Here is a 16,835-nt window from a genome sequence, read left to right as displayed (position 1 = left end):
TTAACCATCCCTCGGGTCTGACGGTGCTGCTGCTCAATGCCAGGTCGATCAATAATAAATCTTCCCTCATCCATGACTTGATTGTGGATGAGGGGGCCGACCTGGCTTGCATAACGGAGACCTGGGCGGGAGAGGGAGGGGATGTTGCCCTCTCCCAATTGTGCCCGCCCGGGTATCTGGTTCAACACTGTTCACGCCCAGAAGGGAGGGGAGGGGGAGTCGCGTTGGTTTACAGAGCCTCCATCTCTCTCATGGGCCTTCCGGTCCCTTTGAGACCAGGGCTGGAGTGCCTCTACTTGGTGTTGGGCGAACGAGACAGATTGGGGATTCTATTGGTGTACCGTGCACCTTTCTGCCCAGCAGTCTCCCTATCTGAGCTGACAAAGACCGTCTCGGATCTGGTGTTGAGGACCCCCAGGATGTTGGTCCTGGGGGACTTCAATCTCCATGCCGAGTCTGGACTGACCGGGGCGGCTCAGGACTTCATGGCCTCTATGACGGCCATGGGCCTGTCTCAACACGTCACTGGCCCTACCCATGAACGTGGGCACACTCTGGACCTGGTATTCACGATGGGGCAGGTAGAGGATGACCTGAGGGTGAAGAACTTATGTTTGACTCCCCTGTCATGGTCAGATCACCTCCTGGTGAGGTTTGTGCTTGAGAGCGGCCTCTCCCTCTATAAGAGTGCGGACCCGATTGTATGGGCCCACCCCCGGAGCCGGATGGATCCGGATGGATTCCTGGGGGCCCTGGGGGAGTTTCCGACTGACAAGACTGGTGCTCCTGTCGAGGCTCTGGTCGAACTGTGGAACGGAGAGATGACCAGGGCTGTGGACACGATTGCTCCTAAGCGTCCTCTCCCACCGGGCAGAGTCCGCTCTTCCCCTTGGTATACACCTGAATTACGGGCGATGAAGCGAGCTGGGAGACGGCTAGAGCGTAGGTGGAGGAAATCACGGGATGAATCTGACCGAACACACTTGAGAGCCCACTATCGGGCCTATGCTGTGGCGGTGAAGGCGGCGAAAAAGAAGTTTTTTTCCGCTTCCATTGCCTCCTCACAATGCCGTCCAGCGGAGCTTTTTCGAGTGGTGCAAGGCCTGGTTCGCCTGGGTCCTAAGGAAGATCCGATGCCACCCTCAAAGGCCTGCTGTGACGACTTTGCCAGGCATTTCAGGGAGAAAATCGCTCAGATTCGTCACGAGCTGGACTCCACTAATGAATCAGAGGTCTCTGAGGAGTCGCCAATGCCACCGTCTGGTCCAAAATTACTGGAGGAATTTCAATTTTTGCGGCCCAATGATGTGGACAAGGTGCTTGGAAGAGTACGTCCCACCACTTGCCTATTGGATCCTTGCCCGTCTTGGTTAATAAATAACTCCAAACACGGGATTGGGACCTGGATCTTGGAAGTGGTTAACGTTTCTCTGAGGGAGGGTCGAGTGCCTGCCCCTTTAAAGGAGGCGGTAATATGACCGGTCCTGAAGAAAGCGTCACTGGATCCAGAGATGGCCACTAACTATAGACCTGTGGCCAACATCCCGTTTCTGGGCAAGGTGTTGGAGCGAGTGGTGGCGGGACAACTCCAAGCACTCTTGGATGAAACTGATTATCTGGATCCTTTTCAGTCCGGCTTCAGACCCGGGTACAGTACTGAATCTCCCTTGGTCGCCCTGTACGACGACCTGTGCAGGGAGAAGGACAGGGGGAGTACATCCCTGTTGGTTCTTCTGGACCTCTCGGTGGCTTTCGATACCATCGACCATGGTATCCTTCTGGATAGACTTGCGGGATTGGGGGTTGGAGGCACTGCTTTGCAGTGGTTCCGCTCCTATCTCGACGGTCGATTCCAGAAGGTAGTGCTGGGGGACCATGTCTCTACGTCATGGCAGCTATGCCATGGGGTACCACAGGGCTCCATTCTATCCCCTCTGCTATTTAACATCTATATGAAACCGCTGGGAGAGGTCATCAGGAGGTGTGGGCTGCGGAATCATCAATACGCTGATGATACCCAGCTTTACCTCTCATTCTCCACTAATCCAGGTGAGGCAGTGGCTGTGCTGAACCGGTGCTTGGCCGAGGTAATGGAATGGATGAGGGCCAATAAACTGAAACTCAACCCAGACAAGACGGAGGTCCTGTTGGTTGGCGGATCGGGTTTCGGAGAGGGTGGATTTGACCTGGTCCTGAATGGTGCAACACTCCCTCTTAGGGAAAAGGTCCGCAGCTTAGGAGTACTCCTCGACCCGGAGCTCTCTTTGGAAGCTCAGGTGACAGCAGTAGCGAGGAACGCCTTCCTTCAGCTTCGGCTGATTAATCAGCTGCGCCCCTACCTGGAGTACGACTGCCTGGCGACGGTGACACACGCGCTGGTGACTTCCCACCTAGACTTCTGCAACGCGCTTTACGTGGGGCTTCCCCTGAAGACAGTCCGAACACTTCAATTGGTGCAAAATAGAGCTGCCAGGTTGCTGACGGGGACGGGGCGTTATGCTCACATGACTCCAGTCCTCCATCAGCTTCACTGGCTTCCCATTGAAGCCCGGGCCCAATTCAAGGTGTTGATTATGACCTACAAAGCCCTAAACGGCTTGGGTCCTGGCTACCTGAACGAGCGCTTACGTCCGTATATGCCCGACCGCCCTTTGAGATCTGCGGGAGAGTCCCTTCTCCGGGAACCCTCCATGAAAGAAATTAGGAGAGTAAGTACCCGGAGGAGGGCTTTCTCTGCGGTGGCGCCCAACCTATGGAATTCACTCCCCAAAGAGGTCCGCCTGGCACCATCGTTACTGGTTTTTCGGCGCCAGGTAAAGACCTTTTTATTTAAACATCATTTCAATTGTTAAAACATATGATCTGGCCTGGGCAACTTCTTCTTCCTTCTCTTTCTCCTCCTATATTTTTATTTTATACTGATAATTTTAATTTTGTATTTGTAAATCAATGTATTTTTTTGTATTTTTATATTTAATGGTAATTTATTATGTACTATTGTATTTCAATGTATTTTATCATGTTGTAAGCCGCCCTGAGGTTTCGGCAAGGGGCGGCATAGAAATGTTATAATAATAATAATAATAATAATAATCTTTTAGGGGTGTATCTGTGGGATTATGTCCATTTTATCCATCCATAGTTTAGATGACAGTAACTGGTTCAAGATTACTCAGTGGGCTTCATGGTTGAGTAGGAATTTGTATCCACTGTCCCTAGATTAAGCTAAATGCTCTGTCCACATCCTCAGTGCATTCTCATGGACACATTTTGGTGCAAAGTCAGCACAGAAACTGTGTACATACAGATATATGTGCATGCATAGTTTTATTTTTTAAAAAAAACATGTATTCAAGTCTTTGAATGTTTAGAACAAGGCTTCTGCTCTGACCCCTGGTCACCACATTCTAACAATTCTGTGTTGGTTCTTCCAGATGCAGACTCCTCATGAGAACTGGACTCTTGTGACGGAATTTGTCCTGGTGGGCTTTACTGGCATACATGAAGGGCACATGCCTCTCTTTGCCTTCTTCTTGCTCATGTACGTGCTGACCCTGACTGAGAATGGCTTCCTGGTCCTAGCGGTGGCAATAGAAAAGCGCCTGCATACCCCCATGTACTTCTTTCTTATCCACCTTTCGTGCTTGGGCATCTGGTACACCTCCCTCACTGTGCCCAAGATGCTGTCTGGCTTTGGATCCCTCACTGGTAGGATGATCTCCTATCCTGCCTGCTTGACCCAGCTTTACCCAGCTTTACCTCTTCACCTTCTCGGGCAGCACTGAATGCTTCCTGTGAGCAGCCATGGCCTATGACCGCTACGAGGCGATCTGTGTACCACTGCGCTACCAGGAGATGGCAGGCCGAGACCCTGTAAGCTCCTCTCAGCTGGCTCCTGGCTAGTTGGGTTTCTCACCCCAGCACTGCCTGTCTATTTCATGTCGCAGCTGACCTTTTGCGGCCCCAGTGCGATAGACCACTTCTTCTGTGATGCCTCTCCACTCCTTGTTCTCTCCTGCACTGACACTTCCCTGAAAGAGACGGTTGACTTCCTGGTCTCCTTAGTTGTGCTCCTGATTTCCTGCTTTGTCATCGTGGTATCATATGTCCTCATTCTCTCCACAGTGCTGAAGATGGACTCTTTGGTGGGACGCTACCGGGCCTTTCCAACCTATACTGGCCACCTCACGGTGGTGTCTGTCTTCTATGGGACACTTTTCTTCATGTATGTCCGTACTAAAGTTGCCTCCTCTATCAACTTCAATAAGGTGGTGTCAGTTTTTTATGCAATAGTCACTCCTGTGCTCAACCCCTTGATCTACAGTCTAAGGAAGACAGAAGTGAAGGGAGCCTTACACAGGGCCATTTTCAAGGGAAAGTAGATTATAATATGACACCAACCATAGATCAAACATTCAAGTTAATTGGCAGGGACAGGGAGTTAGCAGAATAAATTTGTCCTCTCAGGACAAATCGTCACCTAGTTTGTAGCCCCCTAATAGCCCCCTTACTTATCCTCTTCCTAGGGTTTATAAATACATATGGATCTTGTCCCAAGTTCCAGTTTGGCCAAGGAGCCACAGGCAAGTTGTTACCCTTTCCCTTTGAGGTCCATTTTTTTGTAGATGGGGAACAATCTCACTGGCTTGTGGTCTACCCAAGATTGTCGGCATTATTATTATTATTATTAGAACATTTCTATGCCGCCCCTTGCCGAAGCCTCGGGGTGGCTTACAATACAATACAATACAATACAATACAATACAATACAATACAAAAATAACAATATAAAATTAAAATTAATAATATAAAATAAATAAAAAATATAAACGATATAAAAGAAGTTATAAAAGAAAAGTTATAAAAGAAAAGAAAAGAAGTTGCCCTGGCCAGATAAATAAGTAAATATTGTTAACAATTAAAATGACGTTTAAATAAAAAGGTCTTCACCTGGCGCCGAAAAACAAATAACGACGGCGCCAGGCGGACCTCTCTGGGGAGCACATTCCATAGATTGGGCGCCACCGCAGAGAAAGCCCTCCTCCAAGTACTTACCCTCCTAATTTCTTTCACGGAGGGTTCCCGGAGAAGGGCCTCTCCCACAGATCTCAAGGGGCGGTTGGGCATATATGGATGTAATCATATAATGTAATCATGTATAATATATACATCCATAATATATGGATGTAATCATATATGGATGTAATCATGGCATCATGGTCGCTGGGAATCTACATGGGAACACAAATGGGATCTATCACAGGTAGGAAGACATTTCATGTAATATTTATAGCACATTTTCCTTTCCTGAAGGAAGCCAGAACTAAAGGGCAAGCACCCCTTCAGTCAATCCATACATGATCAGTGTCAAAAGAACAGCCAAAAATCTATTAGACCACAGAGGAACATAATAACAACAATCCCACTTGTTTCTCCTTCATTGGACTACTGAAGATGGTGGTGCCATCAAGGCAGTGCTAAGGATGGAGGCTCCAGACCCCACTTGGCACAGAGTGGCGGTGGACGCAACAGGGTTGACTCACCACCGTTTAAACTAAGCACAATGGTATCTAAAGAAGGAGGTCGTAGCTAGAGTGTTGGGTCTGTGTTCTGCCAGACCTTGGTGGTTTGGCCTGCTTAGGACCAAAATATTTGAAATAAAAGCAAAGAACCATGATCAATAGTGGCTAACACAGGTCTGTTGCTGCTTGCTCTGAGCTATGATATGGCTGTCTAGAAATCTAAATAGGTACATTTTCAGGGCAAGGGATGTGTCTGCATGGCCTCAGGTGCTTTTTCCTCCCTGCATCTCACTTACTAGAGAACTTCCCTGGTGAAATCTGGTTCTTTGTGGTATCTGCACACCACACACATGGGCTTTGTGTCTGCATAGAGCCTGTTGTTGGGAAGCACTCGGTCACTGAAACATGAATCATGCCATTGGCTTTGTCTCCTTGCTAGTGGAACTGGCCTTCATTCATGTAACGTTAATATTGCAAGAATGGATCGGTGTGTGCAGCATCGTTGCTTCCTCCTCTGCATGGGGCAAGATCAGCAGTACCAACCCTGTGGATGAACCTGCTCTGATTGTGCATGCATAGTAGAGAGAGGGATCCTATTCTTTTCCATGTGACTCCCCCACCCCCGGGGGGCAGGGGAAGACACCTCTGAGGAGAGGGGGGCCCAATTACGTTTCCTGGAATTTTTGTGACCTTTAATGCGCTGCCCCCATCTCAATTAATTTTAAGTAGCATTTCCTTTTGAATGTTGTCAGGTGACTTGAGTGTTTGTTTATAACAGAGAAGTGGGATACAAAATACTTATGCAAAATATACCTGCTCTTCATTTGGATGTTTGAGGATATGTGAGGTTTCATTGGTAGAGATGAAAGATTTGGGGATGGTCAAGCTCAGGGAAATGTCGCAAACTTCACTTTGGAGCTCTTTTACTTATTTCCATCTTTCTTCTGTTTTTGGTGTTGTTTGTGTGTTGGAATGAGGAAAGAGCATTTTGAATGGGGAAAAGTGTGCTTTTCTTTGCATCATTTTCAAAGGGGTGGACTTTCCTTTCATTGACTAAATTGTGGAAATACATTTTTTAAAATTGGCATTCCAAAGTGCACTTTAAAAAATAAGCATCTCTATGTGCCCTGGCAAATTTCAGAATGCACAGACTTTCTTTGCAAAAAAGCACTCTCATTCATGTTCAGGTTGAGAATGGGAAGTTTGCATAATTTGTTAACTGAAATGAAAATCTTGCTTTTTTTAATGCACTGAATTGGAGATTTCCTCCTCTGCCACTGAACTCTTTTGTTCCTCTTGGGTCATAAGAAAATGAGGTCACACTTGGGGAAGAAGAGGCACATCAGCAAACCAGCCCCAGAGACCAGGGTGGCAAAATTCTCCACAGTAATATGTATTTTTCTAGTGGCACTGAGATGGGGCAGCACAAAGGAGACCCAGAGAACCAGCACGCTAATGCCAAATTGCTGCATTTGTTGACAGTTATGGGCAGCTGGTAGGCTGAGAAATCATAAGCTGACTATAGCCAGCAAGCTACATACGTGAAGCCAACATGGTGGAGAAAAACTTCATGGAGAGGTCATCCCTCTTCAGAATCATGAGTGGGGGGATGAGGGACATTCAGTGACCCAGAAGACACTTACTTCAGCTTGGATATGTGAGCATCATAGTCTGTTTTTCTAAATATAATTGAATGTATAATCCACTTAATCAATAGTCCAGCAGGATTCTCTAAGCGGATTTACAATGCACGTGAAAACAAAACAAGCAATGGCAAAAAAAACAATATGCCACGGAGCTTGCAATCTCTCCACTTCTGGGAATAGCTACTGTGGTGGTAAGCCTGGAAAGCTGTTACCACAGTTCCAAGCTTAGGCCAGGCTTGTGGAAAAGGAATCTGTAAAGACCAGGCCAAGAGCAACCTGCGGAGGAACGGGCATCCCTGGAGCATCAGTGTGCAGTGCAAACAGAACCAGGGAAGCCAGGGGGAGGCTGCTGAGCTTGCAGCCCTTCCTGTGGTCTCCTTGACTCAGCCAGGTGGTTTATGAGCCTGCGCAGGACAGTCCTTCTGCACATTCCAGCACTAAACCGAATGTGAGGCAGGAGTCATGCCCACATCTTCTGCACATTAAGTATGGCTCCCACCTGCCTCTCAGTTCTTTTTAGTGTGCCGCATTTGGTGCATTTCTCTTCCCTTTTTCTTTCTTTCCTATTTTCTCTCAGGTTTCCCCTCTCTTTCCTTCACTGTCCCTTTCAGCTGCATACCTCAAAGCCCCCCTTCAAAACTGGTGCTCACTGGGGCAGGAAGATACCACTGAGCAAGGGACACTCCAGCTGCCTTCTTGCTCTTGGAGAGGCACTCAGGATGGATGTTTGTCTCCACTGCCAGTCCCTTACCAAGCAGATCCAGAGAAACAGAGCAGCATTCTTTGTGCTCAGCTCCGATCTACGTGAACCATGAACATCAACCACCTTGAGCTCCCAGCTCTTGCCAGAGCTCTGAAGGCACTCAACTCACCAACAAGGGGCAACCCATCCAAATGCCACAGTCATTTTCTCCATAAGCAAGCAGGACTGGATGAGGTCTCTTCTCCTTTGATGACTTGCTATCAAGTTCTCCATTAACTGGTCCATTGTCATATTGCCCTCTGCCATTGCCACTCCCCTTGCAAGAACATCTAAATTCTTGTGGACTCACTCAGAGGTTGGAAATTACTCCCCTCCATATGAATGGGAGCTTTCTCCAACAATCATTCAAACTCTTCGGCATGTGGGGCACCCGGACTTTTGATCTCTTTGCTTCAGTACTAAAGGTAAAATTAAGCAGAGCTGGCCTTGACCAAATTTCCCTGGGAAATGTTTTCTTTCTCCACTGAGCTTATGCCTTTCTCCTTTCCATCCTGTCACACACGTGGCGAGCAAGATACCAGACAACTGGGCCAACCTGTACCTCAATGCTGCATGGTGTGACCAAGAGAGGCATGGCTTGAGAACTGAGCCTCTCCAATGGCAGCGGCTTCCCCTCTGAGCATCAGGTAATCACAAAATCCCTGGGTTTTAACAATAATTAGGAAGAATTGGCATCGGTGCATGAGCATTTTTCTTATGTGTATTAAAAAGATGATCTAACCATTTTGCTTTACTCCTCTGCATTAAATCATTTGTAGCATGCTTCCAAGCAACTGCAGATTTTGTGAGCATCGGAGCTTTTGAAACATGAAGGATCATATCAACCCTGAAACAAAAGTACACTTTATTCCAGAAAATATTAAATGTGTATTAGCAAGAAAATAGCAAGACCTTTCAGCTGATAGCTTGACTTGGCACAGAATGTTAAGTTTCAAATGGCAAGGAAAAGTACATAGTAGAAGTAAAAGTTACTGAGATCAGCAGATCATGCTTCTAGGCTGGGGTGGTCCAACACACAGCACATGGGCCACATGAGGCCCGCCAGACCTTATTCTGCATTTCTCTTGCGACTTGGAGCCCCCCTGTTCCCCCGCACATCCGTATCCCAGTGATGGCACAGGCATGATTGCAGTGAGCTCTCCTGAGGCCACCGTTCCATCCCACTTTCGTTGGCTCAAGTGCACGAGGCTCAGAGTGCCAATTTCAAGAAGAAAGGAGGGGCTCGGGGGTTACATGGGGGGAGGGTTCTGGGTGGGAGAAACAGGGAAGAAAGGGATGGGCCACCCCAGTGGAGTGGTCATTATGCTTCAGCTGTCGTTGGAGAAGGAGCTGCCTGTGATCTCTAATTGTGTATATCACATATATTGTGAGCATTTATGATATTTATGATATATTTATGATATGGAAATGTAATTTATTGTGCGGCCTCAGGATTCTGTGTCGAATCCTCATGCAGTCCTTGATATATGAAAAGTTGGACCACCCTGTTTTAGGCAATGAACTTTCCTCTTTTTCATGAGCTAGGACAGAGGCTAAGATATTCCTGCAGCTGGCATGCGTGAGAGCGATTGGAAGTTCAAAGAGAAACTGCTGCAGTTGAGCTGCTTCTAGATGGAGGACTCCTAGTGCTAACAACCAGAAGGCACAGCAATGAATTTCCTGTGGTAAGGGAAAAATGACGGAGAGAGCTCCAAGTGGAGGACAGCCATATGTAGACCCCTTGCAACATCTCATCTCAGAAGCCACCTGTGCTAAATGCCTCACCTGGAAGCACCTTGGGTGTCATGGGATAGTGTCTGGCCAGAAGTAAGTTTAGCATATAGAAAGGATCATCTGCACCGCAATGTTCAAGATGGCTACCACAACATGTAATGAATGGTCACCTCTTGACTTCCTGAATACATGATAAATACTATTTTTTCTGTGCTAATAGCCAGGTTGGTTATCTGCAGTGGCTTTTCTAGAAACCTGAGGTTTCAGCTTGTAGTACTTTTTTCTCCCCCCAAACTCCTCTTGCATGGACATAACTGGAATTTTTAAGAATAACTGTTATCCCATCTAATTAGTATAATTGTAATGTGTTTCCCTTGTGCCAAATCCAAGGTGACTCTTGCATTGATCTCTCTGACCCAGGACTTATTTTATGGAAAAAGAAGCAGCACTGAATCCCTGGATGGGAAACGTTTTAATCAGAGTGCAATATGTTATTTTTCCTAGCTATAATCAAGCAGTTCTTTATGTTCTTTAGGGCTTCCCAACACAAGACATTTCTTGTACGCTTGTGATGCTTCACTCCATAGACGTTTGTGGGGCCTTCTCATGAAGTCATTGCCTCTCATGTGTTCCAGTCAGTATGGTGGTAGTAGTGGTGAGGTGTGAGTGTGAGGAAAGTCACACTCATAGTTCAAACCCAAACAAAAGCCTTGTGAGACACTGCAGATCTGTAGCTGTGCCACAGCACTGCCTTGTCGTTGGTTAATAGAACCTATAGAAGGCAGAGAAGCTTCTGCTTCCATATTCTTTGTGGAATTAGCACTGGCTCTTTTACTGTCTTTTTCCTTCCAAGGTTTTTCTTTCCCTGTCATTCTACATGTTCTGTTACATGACCACAAGGTGGCATTGTGGTAGAGCAGAATCGTGAAAATGCTCTACCATTTGTACTGTTTTATAGCATGCAAGCACTTTAATAGCTCATCATCTTTATTCTGATAAAAGCCACGAGGATGCTTAGTAAACAGACTCTGGGAGGATGAGGATGTCACGTAAAGCGGCTGCAAACTATTGTGGATGAGAGATCATGAGAGCACAATCAATGCCTTGTAGGGAGAAGCCCTCATGCTAGGGGAGCTTTCAGGCAAGGCTTTTAGCACCCCCAAACCATGCCTCATTCATGAAATTTTGCAGAGGGGAGGGTTCATCTTCCACTCATAGCTTTTCTGTGTTTTTCCACCTCTTCTTCCATCATATGGCAGAACATCCGTTAAATAAGTGAAGACAGTACCTATACGGAGCCCTCTGACTGAGTGCTAGGATGCCTTCATCTGGAAGCCCTCTAGATGGGATGACTGCCTGTCTGCTCCTCCTTGCTTCTCATCTATATTTGTAAGCACACAGATCTCAGCATTCCATAAATGGCAATTGTCCAAATGGAAACAAATGCTGTTGTCTAGGAATCTTTCAATACTCAGGGCAGTACAGAGTAAATAACCACACCCTCTTCCTGATCAGAGAAAAACAGTTTATCCTGCTTAAGTTTATTCACAAGGCAGGCAACCTGATGTCCTCCAGATGTTAGAAATGACCACTTCTATAATTGCTGATCATTGGAGAGTATAGAATTTTGCAGTCCAAAACATCTGGGGTGGGTACTATGTCACCTATCCCTGCAGTAATAAGTTAAGGTTTTAAAAAGCTTCTGTTCTTAAACTACCAGGTATTCAACAAGCTTGATCTGGGAAAGCAGGAGGTTCATAATTATCATTTGGCAAAGGAAATCTTCCTCCTCCACTACCACCATTGTCAAAATGATGATGAACCTAGAGAACTTGACCACTTGCTCTTTATTTATTTGACCATTTATTCAACATATATTGCATGCAGTCCTCATTTCTTGCTTTACATGCAAATGGTTCCCTTGGACCAGAAAATGAAGGCTGAATGGCTCCATCAAAGACCATGGCTTAGGCAAGTTCCTTCATCCCGTTCATACAAATGTTTGCATGAACATCTAGCAGTGTTTGTTCTATGATGGAGGCAGTTTGCATGCTTCCAGTCCCACAACAGCTGAGGGGATGTGAATGCTGGACTGGTGGGAGTGTGTGCAGGGTAGAACCAGCAGCAGGAAGAAGGCAGCTGAAGCTTCCTCAGTCAGACAGGTCTGCCTGTGCATTTTCCTTTCCTGACTGTGCTACCACCATTTTTAAAATTCACCTGAACTCACTTTCCATTTTAGAGTCCAGTTGAGGCAATTATTATTAAAAACTGCTTGGGGTGTGTGTGTGTGTGTGTGTGTGTGTGTGTGTGTGTGTGTGAGAGAGAGAGAGAGAGAGAGAGAGAGAGAGAGAGAGAGAGAGAGAGAGAGAGAGTCATCTACTTCTAAGATCCGATCCTTGTAGGGCTTAATCTGGGGTCTTGCTTAACCGATCCCTTCATAGAATCTTAATTATAGACTCTTCATTAACTCCCACCCAGTTTGTGGGAGAGAATCAGAGATAGGTGTTAATTTACTGACACTCCTTTTACAAATGTTTTCATCCCTGTATTTGTCCCACAATGAAAATATAAGATTGGGAGCACTGTGTGGTCCTCCTGATGTATCCTTAGGTCTGGCTGATGCTCCTTTTCAGAGGTTCTGTTAACTAATGGTGCTTGATACATCCACAGTGCGACTTATTGGTTTTTCTACATAAGGCTGTGAATTGGCTGTTGGTCCACACTATTTACGGAATCAAACGAGGAACATTTCCCTTTCTGCTGCATGACCTCTAGGTGGCAATGTGGTACAGCAGAAGAGCACAAATTTAGAAATGCAAAAAAATTTTTCTTTCACTTTCACAAACAAATACTGCATTTTTACTGCTCTAAATATATACACACACAGATATACCACCGAAGTCTTTGTCAGGCAATGAAGTGAACCAGGAGGGTTAAAGTGTCGTCTAAAGAAACCATAAACAACTGTGAGTTGGGAACGATGAGTGCACAATAAATGCTTCTGATAGAAAAGCCCCGTGAGACACATGAAAGCAGCCAAAGCCCAGGGAAGGTGTGTGTGCTGTTGTTTGTCTCCACTTTTGATCTCTATTTGTAAATGAAACGATTAATGTACATACGTCATAGGTCTCCAGTGTGCTCTCACTCAAAGGAAAGCAGTTTTTGGTCATGCTGTCCTTGGATCTGTAAACCACTTGAGGAAGCGAGGAGCTTGCAGCAGTACAATTCCACCGGAAGACGTTGCTCCAAGCTATCTAACATGACTTCCCTAAAGAAGCTGTTTCCCCAGCCCTGTGGCTGTGCCATACACACCAAATGGATACCGGCATTTTAAGCACATGCATCAGCCATACCTTGAAATAAGGTGAAGTTAGCAAGAATTGCCTGATGGTTGAGCTAGAGCTCATTCACAGCTGCCACCGCCACCCCTCCTTGCTTCTTTCCCCTTGTTTGCTTGTGACATTTAATTGAAAGAACGCACCACATAGTGTCATGGCAACTTTGTGTGTTCCCCCAGTTCCATCAGCCTGTGGAGGTAAGAAGCTGCATATTGTGGAACAATCATAAGATGCACCATTTGCGTTCAATGCTACACATTAGAGAAAGTGTAGAGACACACTTTCAGGAAGTGCAGGAACTACTTGTCTCTCATTTCTAGCTTTCCCTTCAGCACGAGTTTTCTTACGGCATCTTTGAGCTCCTTGTTTCTCAGGCTGTAGACAACGGGGTTCAGAATGGGGATGCCAAAGATGTACACCAGTGAAAGCAGCTGATCCATCTTATCAAACTGTCTGGATTTAGGGTGAAGGTACACCAGAGAGCCACAGCCATACTGAAGCAAGACCACGATGAGGTGGGAGGAGCAAGTGTTGAAAGTCTGGACCCGCCCCTTGGCTGAGGGGATCTGCAGGATTGTTCTGATGATGCAAATGTACGAGACAGCGATGAGCAGGAAGGGAACGGAAAGGATAAGGACGCTGCCAGCGAACTGGGCAATCTCCTCCGAGTCAGTCCTGGTACTTGCCAGCTTCAGCAGCTGATTGACATCACAGAAAAAATGTTCAATCTGGTTGGAGCCATTGAAAGGAAGATGAAATATCAGGACTGCAATTTCCATAGACAACAGCACCCCCAGGGCCAGTGCCATGGCCACGAGCCAAACACATCTCTGCCATGTCAGGATGTGAGCGTAGTGCAGAGGGTGGCAGATGGCGACATAGCGATCATAAGCCATTGCCACTAGAAGGAAGCTGTCGGTGCTGCCCAGGGCTATGAAGATGAACATCTGGACCCCACACCCTCCAACAGTGATGCTTTTCTCTTCTTGTAAAATATTCACCAGCATGTGGGGTATCACAGATGTTGTAAAGCAGAGCTCAGTTATGGAAAGAGACCACAGGAAAAAGTACATAGGAGTATGCAAGCTGGGATGCTCCCAGATAGCTACTATGATGAGCAGATTTCCTAAAACATTGGCTATGTAGACCAGAAGCATGGCTGTGAAGACCAGGGCCTGGATCAGTCTGTTGTTGGGGAAAGCTAGGAACACAAATTCAGTCACCACACTGTGATTTCCTAGGATCATCTTGTCTTCTCCCCTCTGATAAGACAAAGAAGCATTAACTAGTCCTTGAATGTCATGAGCAAATAATTTTCCCATTTGTAGTTTATTCATACTGCCCAAACATTCATTAGTTTGGGACTATTCCTCTATATGTACTGATCTCTGACTCTAGGAAGGGGGATCAGTTATTTCCAGCACTTATATTTACTGCTGTATCAGATTTTTCATATGCCCTTAAATATTACTCATAGGGCATCTTAGAATGGTTCTTTTTCAAGTTTGATAATGAATGCTCATTATTAAAGATATATTCCAATTTTCATTTTGAGGTGGCTGTACTGGTATCGGTTCCTATTTGTCCTAACCCGTCCAACTTTTCTAAGCCTAATGAGATACTGCTGAGAGCAGTCCCTTTGTTTCTTTCAAATACGTTTTAAACTTAGTCAAAAATTTCCCATAAAATCTTCAAAGAGACCATGGGTTAGGTTCAAGTTGAGTTGTACTCAGAGTAGCCCAAAGAAGCCCAAAAGTCCTTAAGGGTGGCCATGGCTCACTTGCACCACATTGATTTCAAAGGACCTAAATGAAACATGGTTTAGGGTGCAAACTTGTGCATGTTCACACCATTTTTCCTGACTGAACATGCACAGGATTGCACCCTACATCAGATCCGACCCTATGTCTTATTTTCAAAAAATGGGGAAAGGACTGGTCAAGTGCACTGTTGCATTTTTGGTGAATTTGCATCATTTCACTTTTTCCTGCATCTCTAAGTGTTCAGGAAGGTGGAAAAGTGGAAGCTAACCAATCTTCAGACTTCCTTTGAACTAGGGTTATCCATGGTCCTAACCAGGGCATTTTGACAGGGACATTTGCATATCCAAACTAGAGGATCTTGCTGCAAATGGTTGGGGTCTGCTATCCACCTCCTTTTGAAAGCAAAGATTACACATTGCTTTGCTTTCTCTTGACACCTTGCCTTTTGACAGCTGTTGAGGGAAATTTAGCAAAATACACCTCTTATCAGCCTCCTTGTGTCCATGACCAATGTGGGTGTTTCTTGCTGCATCTGGGCCACAGACATCTTCCAGGATATTGCCCACTCAAGGAGTGCACCCTTGCAGAAAGCCAACTAATTATTAAAAAATGCAAACAAATTTCACGCATTTCTTACACTGAAAACAGGGGGTGGCGAGCAACCAACAGCTGCTGCAATGCGCTGCTTGGCACTTGGAAGGGGCTGTCATTGGCTGTCACCTCAGGGACCACAAATGACGATTTTTGGAAAAGGTGCGGGGGGGTGGGGGGAGAAAAAAGGCTGTGATGAATGAAAATGGGGTTGTGATTGCAGTGGTGAACCCCCAGCCAGTGACAGCCACTCCGCCAACCTGTTTGGGCATCAGTTACTGATGGTCTGGGTGAACTTGAAGATTGTGGCAAGAGGCTTTCGCTGTTCTTGCTGAGCAACTGGTTGGCTGCATCCATGGTGGGGAAAGTCATCCAGGTTTGGATGACATGACAGCCCTCAGAACAAGCCATAGGCTGTTGGGCATTTTGTTGCCCATGAACAAGCCACCCCACAGTATGCCTGTCACCCACAATGGGTTGTTGTATTGTGCAAACCTAGCCACTGAAATGTTCTGTATATTCATACCACTTTTTTCTGCATTATAGTACCAAAATTAGCAGATTGTTTTATGGTTGTCTGGGGAAATGTAGTTAGAAGATGTGGCAGACAATTATAGTCTTGGTCAACTATTATTATTATTGCATTATATTTCTATACCACCAGTAGCCAAAGCAGTCTGGACAGTTCACAACATTTTAAGACACCTAACCAGATTTCAACCAGGTCTGACCCTGCTTAGATATCTAAGATTAGGCAGGATCAGGCACTTCAGGCTATATGAAAGCTATATTTAGTTTAGTTCATTCACTAGCTATAACAAGAACTATTCATCTACTCTCTTTATTCTCTTTTCAGTTCAATATTAGTCCTCTTTGCTCCATCTTTCAATGTCAGCTTTTATTTTCTCAGTCCTTGAAATAGTTAATTTTACAGAAATCAGATCTGCTGTCAAACCCATCTTTTGATTGTTTTGAGGAATTATTTCAAATACCTTTTATTACAATTTGTCCCCATCACAAATTAATAATAGAGAATGTCCTTGGGAAAGCAAATCTGCTTAGTGGAGAAATGTTGTGGCTGGCAGGATTTATGCTTAGAGTGAGTGTCAGCAGCTTTGCCTCCTGAGAAACTGAAAATAAAATTGGATAGGACAAATGTCTCCATTCTCTCTTTTTGGAAGACATTATCAGTTTTACCATGGAAGCATTCCTCCAGTCTGCAGCTGTCAGTGTGTGCTTTGGGTTTTTGACTGTAAGCTCCAACTGTGTGCTTAAAAAAAAAAAAAAAAAGCTCCACTGTCAGAAGGTTGGGGTATAGGTTTTATTTTAGGTCTGGGGGGGACTATGTGTGAAACATCTATTGTGTTGTCCACATGTGGGATAAACCAACATTTTCTGAAATAGTGCGGATGAAGAGCCTAGTCTGTATTGGCGCACTCTCCTCCATATTCTGACCTGTATTCTGCGTGCAAAGGAGAAAGAAGTTCAACTATATCAGT

The 16,835-nt window shown here is 45.6% G+C and overlaps 2 protein-coding genes across 2 annotated transcripts; one reads left to right on the top strand and one right to left on the bottom strand.

Moving 5' to 3' along the window:
* Nucleotides 1–3,434: 3,434 nt before the first annotated feature.
* LOC123018542 (olfactory receptor 6Q1-like) lies at nucleotides 3,435–4,382 on the top strand. The gene is given in 3 exon segments (XM_044420754.1): nucleotides 3,435–3,746; nucleotides 3,748–3,862; nucleotides 3,865–4,382. Coding segments are annotated over 3 exon segments (945 nt in total).
* An 8,899-nt stretch (nucleotides 4,383–13,281) lies between these two features.
* LOC123018541 (olfactory receptor 10Q1-like) lies at nucleotides 13,282–14,229 on the bottom strand. The gene has a single exon (XM_044420753.1). The coding sequence runs from the start codon at nucleotides 14,227–14,229 to the stop codon at nucleotides 13,282–13,284; it is 948 nt and encodes a 315-aa protein (XP_044276688.1).
* Nucleotides 14,230–16,835: the final 2,606 nt, after the last annotated feature.

Source organism: Varanus komodoensis, unplaced genomic scaffold (genome assembly GCF_004798865.1).
Source record: "Varanus komodoensis strain SLA01 unplaced genomic scaffold, ASM479886v1 scaffold110, whole genome shotgun sequence".
Lineage (NCBI taxonomy): Eukaryota > Metazoa > Chordata > Lepidosauria > Squamata > Varanidae > Varanus > Varanus komodoensis.
This window is presented reverse-complemented; position numbering and strand designations above follow the sequence as displayed.

Coding starts and splice junctions, on each gene's coding strand:
- LOC123018541 (XM_044420753.1), bottom strand. CDS start 14,229: ATGATCCTAGGAAATCACAGTGTGGTGACTGAATTTGTGTTCCTAGCT.